The sequence below is a fragment of the Chionomys nivalis genome, chromosome 9, assembly GCF_950005125.1.
Source record: "Chionomys nivalis chromosome 9, mChiNiv1.1, whole genome shotgun sequence".
NCBI classification, from domain to species: Eukaryota; Metazoa; Chordata; class Mammalia; order Rodentia; family Cricetidae; genus Chionomys; species Chionomys nivalis.
The window spans coordinates 41,614,306-41,625,623 of NC_080094.1; the positions used below are offsets into that span (position 1 = coordinate 41,614,306).

An 11,318-nucleotide genomic window follows, 5' to 3' on the forward strand; every position below is an offset into this window, starting at 1 on the left:
GGATAAGAAAGAACGCTTTAAAAGATAACCCGGATATTCATTCAAAATAAGATCTCTGAAACTTCAAAGCCTCTAAAGGTAAGCATGCTCAAGGTCATCCCATGTTAATACTGGAGAAGAATTTAATTAAAATAGCTCTTCTCATTGTGAGCACACTGCTTTCTGATTCCGTTTGAAGACAGGGGTTGAGAAAGGGGGTAAAAACTAGGCTTCAGCCATGAGGGACTACAGGAGGACCCACATTCTGGAAACTGACCTGAAACACTGCCTTAACCTGGCGTTGTGGATTCCCTGGTCTGCAAAAATAGCCACAAACCCTGCCTAGGTTGCACTTCCAATCTGAGTGTGGAAGCTCAGCCACGGCTGCTGGTTCACCCTCCCGGGCTGCATTTGACTTCACTCCCTTTGGGCAGCTGGCCAATTGGCAGATGTCTTCACAGAAGCTGATCCCAGACACTCTCTCCTTCTAATTTGTTGGCATTGTGGCCTCCATTGCAAGGGATGGCATCTCTGGAACTTTACCTTGGGCTCGTTCTGCAAGCTTTGCCTTGTTCTAGCCTTGGCTTTCCCTCATTTTCGTTCCCGCTCCTGAAAACTAACTCATGGGTAAGTCCTTTGGTGCAAATGGGGTTTGTTTGGAATTCTCCAACTGTTTAAGCCACCCCCTCCCTGCCACCTTTAAATCAGTCACTTCAGCAATGAAAATGCAAACACAGATAGACCCTGGGAACACTTAACAATGCACTATTTGCTCTCATGGGTTAGATTTTATAGGATGAAATGTCAGAGTTTTTGATATTTATTATCAGAAACAGGGTTAACATTTGGAGAAATGTGTCCTAATACACATCCCTGGGAAGAAAAGTAAGCCGACAGGGCAGAGAACAGGGTGTAGGCAGAAAACAAAGTGCTCAATGTTGCTCAGTGTTGGGCAAATGTAGAAAATTAGGTGCTTTGGTGAATAAAGAGCTTGCTGATATGGTAAACACAAAAATACAAATCAATTTCCACTTCTTTATGAGGGCCACAAGATAATCAATTGTACATATATATGACCACAATGTTAATAAAGAAGAAATATTATATTTTATTTAGTACTTTGGCCAGATCAGCCCCCTGGAAGGGATCATAGGTTTAGGAAAGAACAAGACGCCATTATCATTTCCTGACGTGGTCACAGTTTTCCTATTCGTTTCTACTCGTTCTGCTTTATTCTTTCTGCAAGGAGAGCTTTGCTAGCAGATCAGTAATGTCTGGTTCTTATCCAAATATCCCCCCCTAATAAGAATGAAAGTTCTCACGGATTGGACAACCACTCTGCAACATTCCTGAGAATTGAATAATATAATAATCTTGAAAGTCAGCAGAGTGGATTATCCTTTTTTTTTTTTTTTGGACTTGAACTTGTGAACTTAACAGTAGTGCTGCGAAAAACAAAAAGCAAACGTGCAAGCACTTTGCCCAGTAACCTTCCATGTAGACTTCGTATCTTAAATACACACAACTGAGAAACAACTACAATTTTTGGAAAATTATATACAAACCCGATATTTCTTTTGATTACATATAAATACAAATTAACTATCTTTTTTTTTTCCTAAAAAGTGGTTATAATAGTAAATAAATACAAAATAACTCTGACCATTATACTTCATGTGCTGGAGTTGAACCCATATAAAATGTACAACTAAATACATTTTAAATCTTTAAGGAATAATTCTCTGATTAAAATATTTGCTTTCCCAACTTCTTTTTCGTAGATATAAATATATTTTCAAAATAGCTGTGTTTTTTTCCATTCTGTTCCATAAATAAAGTCTTCATTGGGAAATATTAAAGTGTCAGCTGGTTTTTTTGGGGGGGAGAGTAGGGTTTTTTCTTTTTCTAAAATATATATATTTATGTATTTATTGTCGCTGTGCTAACGGCACCCGCAGCCCTCCACAACCATGTCCTGATAGTTTTTTAGCACAACCTTTTCATTCTCGTCTAGGTACAACATGGAGATTGCGCTGAGCTCCGTTGGCACACAACATGCCTTCGGGATCTTGGAATTCACAGAGTTCACGAGCGTCTGTACTATGGCATGGTTAGTGGAGTTCAGGTGATCCGCCAGGGGAAAGGGACATTCCCCGTGGCAGTAAAAGGCATGATAGCCTGGAGGGGCCACAATCCAGTCGTTCCACCCCACATCGCTGAAGTCCACGTACAAAGGGTGTCTCTTGCAGCTGGACTTGAGGCGCTTCCGCTGTTTGTGCTTGGCTTGACGCTTTTCTCTTCTGTGGAGTGGATGTCCTTTGCCATCGTGGCCAAAAGTCACTAGCAATGGCCTTATCTGTGACCAGCTATGTTCATCTTGGTGCAAAGATCTGCTAATCCTCACATGTCTCTTGGAGACACCTGGTTTCTCCTCCAAATGGGTCACTTCCACCACAAACCCATAGTTGGCATGCCCCTGTGCAGTCCACCGCGTCACAGCTGGGGTGACATCAAAACTCTCCCACTGACTTGTGTTCTGATTCACTAATCTGGTGTCCAGTAGTCTGGTCACAGGGAATTTCAAGCTGGTTGCTGCAGGCTTTATAATTTCATAAATATTAATTCGGTGCTGGAAACTATCGTTTCCCAAAGTTTCCTGTATCTGTTCCCGAAAAATCTGGAGTTCCGCAGACGTGATGAACTCTTCCGTGGGGACAGAACTTAGGTTGAAGAAGAAGCGGCGGGCTGTTTTCCCACTCATTTCTGGGAGTTCTTCTACGGCTTCTAGTTCCATCAAAGTGGGGAGAAAAAGGAAAGCATTAAGTAAGAGAGCCAATGGTAACTGACTTCTCTATGAAAAATCTAAAACCTCAATGTACAATTCAAGTTAAACTGCATCAAAGTTTGCAACCAGAAAGTAAAAATGTCAGGGCTAGAGGGACCCTGTCTGCCTCCTTTCCTTGGCCCTGGGTTTAATGCTCAACACTTTAAAGGAAATAAAACTATCTCATCTCTAAAGTGAAAATAGAGTCTCATTTTCCTTCTTCTATATGATCACATTTAGTTTGTAATTGCTATGCTTTTAATCCAATATCTGAACATAGCTCCTAGGTAGCTATAATAATGGAGGAAATAGTGAAACACTTCTTTGGAATTCACAGACTTTAAGGGGAAAAGTCAGTACTATAGTTAGTAGAGGGCTAATGACTGAGGGGTTGAGGAAATGATTGCATTTCCTAACTAAGAAAACGAGCTTTCATGTCAATCCCTGAAGCGGCATTTGAAAACATCACTCTACAATTTAGATGATTTACAAATCTCAATATACAGATTTCAGTCTCTTAATTAAAGACTCCGAAACGCAACATCAATGATGACATTTTACAAAGCGCACCCTACCATTTTGCTCAGAACTCTAGAGACAAAGGTATGGGTGGCGCTAGGACACTGTAGTAATTAACGAGAAAGGATTTCAGGAGAAATGGCTCCCGACTGCCTGTTCTCTCGTCTCCATTGCATCCTTATTCAATCCCTGTGCCTACATAGCAGTCTTAGACTCTGGCCTGCATAACAGTTGCTCTGGGAAGGGGCCTGCGAGCCTACATTTCCATCAAGCATCTTAGTAAGAGATGCTGCGAGTTATGAACCACGCTTCAGTGTCAAGGATATAAAAGATGTTTCTTGCAAACAAAGGAAGAGTGACAAAGAAGCAGATTTGCAAAGCCCCTTTTATAGAAGAGGCCTAAGTATTGGCCAATGAGTAAGGATTCAGGCTACCATCATCCAGCCAGGGACTGAAACAGGGGAGTCGTCTAAAGCTCTTCTGCTTTGATATGAAGAAGACTAGGCCAGCTGGGTACCATTCATGGTCCTCTTGTACCTGCTTGCCAATAAGTTCTTGATGATGCCCTTAGGGGCCCATTCATGTTCTGAACTCCACTATCAGTTAGTGGTACTTTAGGGCAGGCACGTTCCTAGAAAGTCTGAAGGACTCTATGTAGCTTCTTTTGCAAAAACTCATTTTGATTGCTCTTCCTGGATCCCTTTTCTGCCTGAGGCACTTCTTCAAGGGAAAAAGAAAAACAGTAGCAACATCCCCCAAATCCTAATCACACCAAATCACACTGACTTCTCCTGACATTGGCACAGCAAGGTACATATGACTTCCTTTACAGACAGAATATAAAGGCAAATAACCCAGGGCCTTCCACAAACGGCTGCATTAGTCAAGAGAAAAACACAGTGGCAACAAAATTCCTGAATCCCAATTCACAAAGAAGGAAAACATGACAATAATAAGTATACATGCATGCATATAGACACATACATGACCATAAGACAAAAGCAAAGGGGCAATCCCCAAGATAAATATGGGAGACAGGTCATTGAAACAGCAGAGAACAATATCTGTCAGCCAGAAGCATAGAAACAGTCATTTCCTGTGGCCTGTCTATCACTCAGTAAGGAATATCAGCAAGACAGAGTAAGTGGCCTTCACAAAAGAGAACAATGCACTACCCAATACTAATGACAAGAGAAAGACCTATCTCCAATCTCCCAACAGCATTTCTATTACCTTAATCCTTAGAAGACCCCATCCCAGCCTTCATTCCCATGTATCTACTGTTACTGTTCACTGAGACCATACACAGAAGCCAAGAATTGAAAAAATATCTCAATGCAGGAGGCTAACTGCCTAAGTAGGGTCAGGACACAAACACCTTTTCTCTTTCAGGGGACAAGGTGCAACCTCTTCTTGAGGGTGGGGAATTGAAAATCTCTTTTAAATAAAGTAAATTATAGGAAAAGGCCTCTACAAATCATGGCAGCAAGCCTGGGGCCCAGAAAATACAGAGAGGGTAATGTATACTTTCTGGAGGCTGAACTGGCTGTTAATTCCTGTAAACATCCCCTGTTGAATCAGCTGAACTTGCTAAGGGATTTCAAGATTTTTACCTGGCTCCAACCTGAGTATCAGACTCCTAGTTCTTAATCAAATGGAAGGAATGATATTAGTTGCAAAAATGTTTTTAAAAAGGGGGGAGGGGGAGAGAAAATAGGACAGCAATGCCATTCCATTTTTTTCTAGAAACAAAGCCCAGATTTAGCATTCCACACTATGATCATCTGTCTATGAACTACCTTACAACAAGCTCATTAGAGGGGAACCGTGATTATTTCCATTTTGTGAATGAAAGAGCTGAGAATTCAGAGAGTTTAGGTGACTTCTGCAGCAATGCCCAAGTTCTAGCCATCGGAAGGCGTGAGAAGAGAAATCAAATCCTAAGCAGCAGTCCAAGTCCTTAGGAATTGGTGCCTTATACCATGGTAACTGCCGAGTGAGGTTTTGTTCTGGGAATCAAAACATATTGCCCAGCTACCCTTTGGACATGCAGACAGAGCTGAACGAACAGAAACGTGAAGTGACACAGCCGAACGGGACGCACAGACATTGTTCGGAACCTGCTCTCTGTGGCTACTTGTTTGCCCTAAAGTAGGGCGAGTTTTATTTCAGAAGTTATCATTAAGCTTAGAGGATTTTGCAACCCTTTTTGGACAGAACACATTCCTCCATCCAAACAACAACAAAGCCTGCGGCTGCTCCAGACCAGCAGCTGCATCTCACTCCTGCAACAAGATGCAAGGGGCTCTGGGCCACACATGACTTTCTACAGGATAAAGTCAATGACACACCAAAGAGAGAGAACAAAGTTAAAATACACAGAATTAAGTTTCAGTCTTTGAGATAACAAAGGAAGTGGTGGGCAAGGAAAGCAGACCCTGGTGGTTGCCAGTAACTCCACATGGTCTCTGCTCCCCTGAGCACAGCACCTTCAGGAGGACTCTGCTTCTGGAGGTCCAATCAAAAGACTGAGTGAAATACCCTAAAGTCACAAGGACAAAAGCAGCCTGGAGATGAGTCAGGAGGGATCCAAAGGGACCACTGACAAACAAGAGGCACTGAAAACATCAGTGGCAAGGACTATCTGCAAACTGAGCAACTGCTTTCCCCACAGGGTCTCTGTAATCACACCATTACAGCTAGAGGCAGATAGATAGGAGCATTCCTGGTGTCTGTGTCCAAACGCATACTGGAATTTTGGACCATGCTTTCACCATCACAAGGCAAAGCCACTCAACAATGAACAGTCTTGCAAAATGTCCTGTGTGCGTAATGATGATAGAAAAGAGATGTTACAATAAAAATGACATCTAATTACATGATAGGCTAGTGAATGTTACTCTAAGCAAGTCGATAACTTCTATATAGCTTTACACATGAAAATCACCTTTAAAGACAGAAATTTTTGTTATGAACTCAAGCACACTGAGTGAAACTATCACAGAGAAGCAATGCTTTGCCTGTGTTTATCAAGTCACTTCCAAGGGAAGATTGAGAAGATGCAGATTTTACTCAGGAAACTTTCATTCAATTGTAGCTTTGTGTTTTAATGGACTTAAATGATCCTTTTAGCTTCGTTTAAACTAGGATAAAGTATATACTTGGTTTCTACAAATAAAGAATAGTTTTCATGCTAGAAAAGACTAGCAAATAAAAAAAATACACAAATAATCAGGTTTTCACGTTATATCTCCAGAGGCATCAGGGGAAACAGCTGTGTGCTCCCCCCACCCTCTTATCTACAAAAGCTTTCTGATCACTGTAAACTGGGAGAGATTAGCTTTGGCCAGAATCACCTCAGGGTGGTGGGGATGGAGTGAAACACACCTGAGTCTCCCTGCTCTCTGCAGGCGGATCCTGAGGACCAGGATGGGGTCTCACTATCTTTCAAAACTGAGAAATCTGGTTGAAAGAGATAGATTTTAGAGTGCCCTTCCTAAGTAGCTGCCTCTGGGAAGATACACTTCCTGCTACGTGACCTGCCTGTGGGACTTTTTCCTATAATCAAGCAGAGCAGTCTTCTCAAAGTTTAAGCCATCTCTTATGGGGGTGGGGGGGCTACCATTTCAGGGCACAGATGTTCTTTTGCTTGAAATTTATCGTCTCAGCAAGGCAAAGCAGAATCTTAAAAGGGGAATGTCTCTCCTAGCTCCCTACTGTTCTAGAAATTGCTGTTCACTGACAGAAAACTCTGCATGCTTCTAGAACTTGAAGGAACTGATATTCTATTTAGAATACATTAACCCAAAAGAACATTTAAAGTCACACACACACAGAGAGAGAATTGAGACAGAATTGAGCTGGGGAGTGATGTTTAACTAAATGAACTACGAACTTTGGTGCAAGGAACTTCAGTAGGACCTCTAAGATATTTCGAACCCACTAAACGTCTTTCTGATGAAGTGAACAGAAATGCCACACCTTGGGAAGCCACATTCATACCCAAAGAAAAAACCCACTGCCTTGCCTAGGAAGGTAGCACTCAGTAGAAGAAACAGCTTTTATCTGAAGGCTTGCTCTGTCTCCAGTTGGTGACTAAGATTTAAACACCAGACTGGAAGGTCACTGTGGAAACAATAAGATTGATTGTGGAATTGATCTCCCACGGGAATTAGATAGGTATTCAAAATCTTTCAAACTAGGCCCAGATCAACAGTAAATCTGAATGCTTTGGGGCCCTGGACTTTTAGTCTGTTAATATTATCCTTGAACTTTCGGCCCTTGGTTCTGTCTAGCTCGAAACTCCAGCGTGAACACAAGACACAGAGCTTTCGAACAGATTTTAAGGAAGCCAACCCTCCACCTTCTGTGCAGTTCAGGCACGTTTAGCTGACTAGGGACTGGCCAGTCTTTTACCCTCTTCCCCATCACTCGTTTTCCCTCCAGTTCTTGGAGGAGGAGTCTGTCTTCTGGCTACCTGCCAGGAAAGGGTGCGGACTCACCAGTGGGGAATCCCTGGCTCGGGGCCACAGAGGGGACGGTACAGAAGCAGAGGGGCCGTCCGCTGTACTAGCGGAGGCCCGGGCTACCCGCCGAGTCCCCGCCCGCCGTCCCCGCCCCGCCGCCCGCCACCAGCTCACCTTCGTGGTGGAAGCTGCGCACGGTGTTGGCGCGGCTGGTTGCCTTCTCCAGCCGGTGGTCCGGGGCGGGCGCTCCTGGCTGGCCCGAGTGCCGGCGGTACAAGTCCAGCATGTAGGGGGGCACCACGGCGTCCTTGCTGGGGGTGGGTCTCTGCTTTAGGCCGAACATGCTGAGCAGCCTCAACTCAAACTCACTGAGAACGTCGTCCGAAGGCCGGGACAAGGGGCGGCCGGATGCCGCGGCGAACTTCTTGCGGCCCAGCTCCGGAATGAGGCCGGCCGCGCCGCCCAGGAGGACCTGGGGAAGCAGCAACACTAGAAGACAGCGGGTCCCGGCCACCATGGTCGACCTGCGGACAGGGCCGACGTGAGTCACCCACGTTCCCCGCCCAGTCCTTCGCCCGCCCCCGCGGCCCCGGCTCCCATAGGGCTCGCTGGCCTTCTCCAGGATGCCCTCCTGGCATGTCATGCTCATGGCTACAACCCGGATGATCAAGAGGATGGAGGATCCCAAGTCCCTGTGCTTTCCCTCCTCTCATCCCATTCTCTGCCTACATTGGGCTTCTCACTTAGGGCTTGGTCTTCACTCCCAATAAAAGTCAATGACCATCATGCACCTTTTCATATGACAACCAGCTAGGAAGGTGGTGTCAAGAAGCAGGGAAGCCACCGGTTGGTCTGACACACTGCATCTCTTATAAAACTATACTGTGCTGCACTCGTTTGCACATAAACAGACACAAATGTACATGTGACTTCCTTAGAAGCGCTGTATAGAACTTCCTGGTAGGCGACTATACCTAACTTGTAGATTCGGTAAGCGCTACATTCAAGATTACAACTTCGGACTCCACTTTCAAGTTGTGACCCAAGTTCCTAACCTCAGGGTTGACCCACTGGCCACTCTGTCCCCTTCCCTAGACCCCTGTTAAGTCAAGGAAGTCATGCTCTTTACTGCAATTATGTAAATGGCAGTTTCTCTGAATGCACGTGTAAACTGTGACACATCACATCCTTGCAGTAAACACACAGGGAGCCCAACTGTAAGTACCTTCCTTCCTAAATGGACCTAGCTCTTAAGACAGACTCCTGGTCTCAGGCATAATTGAAGGACAGCCAAGGTATCTCTACCGCAACTAACGGGTGAAATCTACTGAGTTTCTGTAACTTTTTTTTTTCTTTTTGGTAAAGCTATTAAGTCACTAACAGACCTAATTATATACCGAAAATTGGGGAGAAGAACGGGCCGGCAGAAGAGCGCAGGCCAGGTGGGCAAGGCAGAGGGGTCTGGGGTTTGTGATGCCTGACCCCTCTAGGGCGGGCTTCGCTGCACGTGCACCGGGAGAGGGTCTGTTTACGTCCACTCGACCGGTCCTCCGTGGCGCTCAGCGCCGCATGGAGAGAATGCGGTGTCACCCGTCAGCCCCGGGTCCCGGCCCGTGTCCTCTACCTTTAGGAGACCGCAGTCCGTCTAAGAAGCACTCGAGGGCACGTCCATTGAGAGAGTCTCCACATGGAAAAAGCTCTGTCCGAGGGACCTGGAGCAGCGACCGGGTTTCTGTTGTCTTTCTTCACCTTGTCCTCCTTCTCTGGGTGTCAGCCGCTTCGTCCTTCTCCCCGTGGGGAACGGTGTCTTGGGGTGGACCAGGTCGGCCGAGGAGCAGAGAGGTGACGGGGTTGGAGGCGGCAAGACTGGATCCGCCGGGCGAGGACACCAGCGCGAAGTTGGGAGCCCAAGTCACTCTCCCGGCAAGTTCAAGAAGTCTCCAGCCAAGTGCTGACACACAGCCTCAAGCAGGGGGAGGAGTGCGGGGCAGGGACGGGAAAGGAAGGGAAGGCAGAGGCAAGGCTGCCGCTGTCGTCGTCCTCAGGGATCAGCGCTGGTAGGGCGCCGGGTGGCCTCCGGGACTCGCCGGGCGAGGGTCGGACGCTCCGCGCTAGCTCGGCCGCGACCCATGACTCGGGGCAGCCATCCTGGGAGACGCCGGGTCCGGGGAAGGGCGCAGCGAAGATCTGGGCGGCGGACGGGCCGCCACTCCGCATCCCTCAGCCTGACTCTGGCGCACCCCCATCAGCGCTCGCCAGCGGAGTCCGCACGGCTGCGGCGCCCCGGCGTCCTGGGGCGCATTCTTCAAGCCAGTTCAGCCGCGTCCCGGGCCGCCAAACCGGGTGACCTCGCGGTCGGAGCCCTCGGGCCAAATGTCTTTTGTGGCAGCCTGGGGTCCGCTCACTCCTCGGCTCGCGCGCCCCGGACGCTCGGTGTTTGGTTGGAGTGGCCCCGCATTCCGGGCGCGGCGGGGCTGCCGACTCCGGGCTCTTCGCGTCGGTCCGCGGCTCCGGCTTCTCCCGGGCAGCCGAGGCCACAGCGCCAGGCGCGCACAGTCAGGAGCTCCAACCCGAGGCGTGCCGGTGTCTCGAAGCCACGAGTGACCCGCGCGCCGCTCGCCCCGAAGGCGTCCGGTGACCGGCGGCGGCTGGGGAGGCGACGTCTCGGGCTGCCTATCCCGGGCAGGCTGTGGGAAGCGCAGCGGCGGGCGCAGCGCGAGCCGGGCTCAGCGCGGCGGGGCGAGGACTCCGGCGGCGACGGCGGAGGCGCCGTGGCGCGGCGCTCGCGGCTTTTAAAGGGGACGCCGCCTGCCGGCTCCCCCTTGGAGGCGCAGCGCGCCGGGGATCCCCGAGCGGGCGGGAGCGGCGCGCAGGGGTGTGGACGGCGCGCCCAACGGGGCGGCCGCGGTGGGGCGGGGCGGGGCGAGCGCGCGGCCGCTGAGGGTCGGGTCCCGGACGAGAGTGACGCCGACCCTCGGGGACCTGGATTTGCGCCCACAGCAGCCCAACTCCAGGGCAGATCCAGGGTCTGGTCGCTTCTGGGTCCCCCACTGGGCCGTTATTCAACTTGAGTTTGAAGTTTTTAGGTAATAGAGCATAGAAAAGCAGAAAAGAACACGTTATCAGACATCTCGGCAGAGATTCGGGCAAACACCTCTATGTTTTGAGTGATGAGAAGACAATGTCAAGAAATACACATTGAGTGCATTGTTATATTTGTGTATATATATATGTATATATATATATGCATGCATGCATATATGTATTCACACCCATGTGAGTGCATTTATCTATACTCAAAAATGCATATAATGATATAAAAAGATGCATATATTTTATATGTATCCATTTATGTAAAATATACAAATGAAGGCACAGGTTCTGTACACAGATATACACATGTAAAATGGATGTCTCCTGTGTAGTTTGTATGTGTGTTTCCCCATGTGAGGTGACAATGGGAGTTGATTCTTTTTCTATAGAAGCTGTCACTTCACTCCTCGCGATATTTATCTCGACTCCCACCTCTA

At 47.8% G+C, this 11,318-nt stretch overlaps 1 protein-coding gene across 1 annotated transcript; it reads right to left on the reverse strand.

Annotated features, from left to right (window-relative positions):
- Positions 1–1,403: 1,403 nt before the first annotated feature.
- On the reverse strand, positions 1,404–10,572 carry Bmp2 (bone morphogenetic protein 2). Its single transcript, XM_057781027.1, has 3 exons — positions 9,413–10,572; positions 7,963–8,312; positions 1,404–2,763 (listed from the first exon to the last, which is right to left on the reverse strand). The coding sequence occupies exons 2-3, from the start codon at positions 8,303–8,305 to the stop codon at positions 1,922–1,924; spliced, it is 1,185 nt and encodes a 394-aa protein (XP_057637010.1). The 5' UTR covers positions 8,306–8,312; positions 9,413–10,572; the 3' UTR covers positions 1,404–1,921.
- Between the last annotated feature and the right edge of the window lie 746 nt (positions 10,573–11,318).

Excerpts from the sequence above, each read along its gene's own strand:
- Bmp2 (XM_057781027.1), bottom strand. The coding sequence starts at position 8,305 with ATGGTGGCCGGGACCCGCTGTCTTCTAGTGTTGCTGCTTCCCCAGGTC. Across the intron at positions 2,764-7,962 it reads GCGCAGCTTCCACCACGAAG|AAGCCGTAGAAGAACTCCCA; the intron begins GTGAGCTGGTGG and ends TGATGGAACTAG.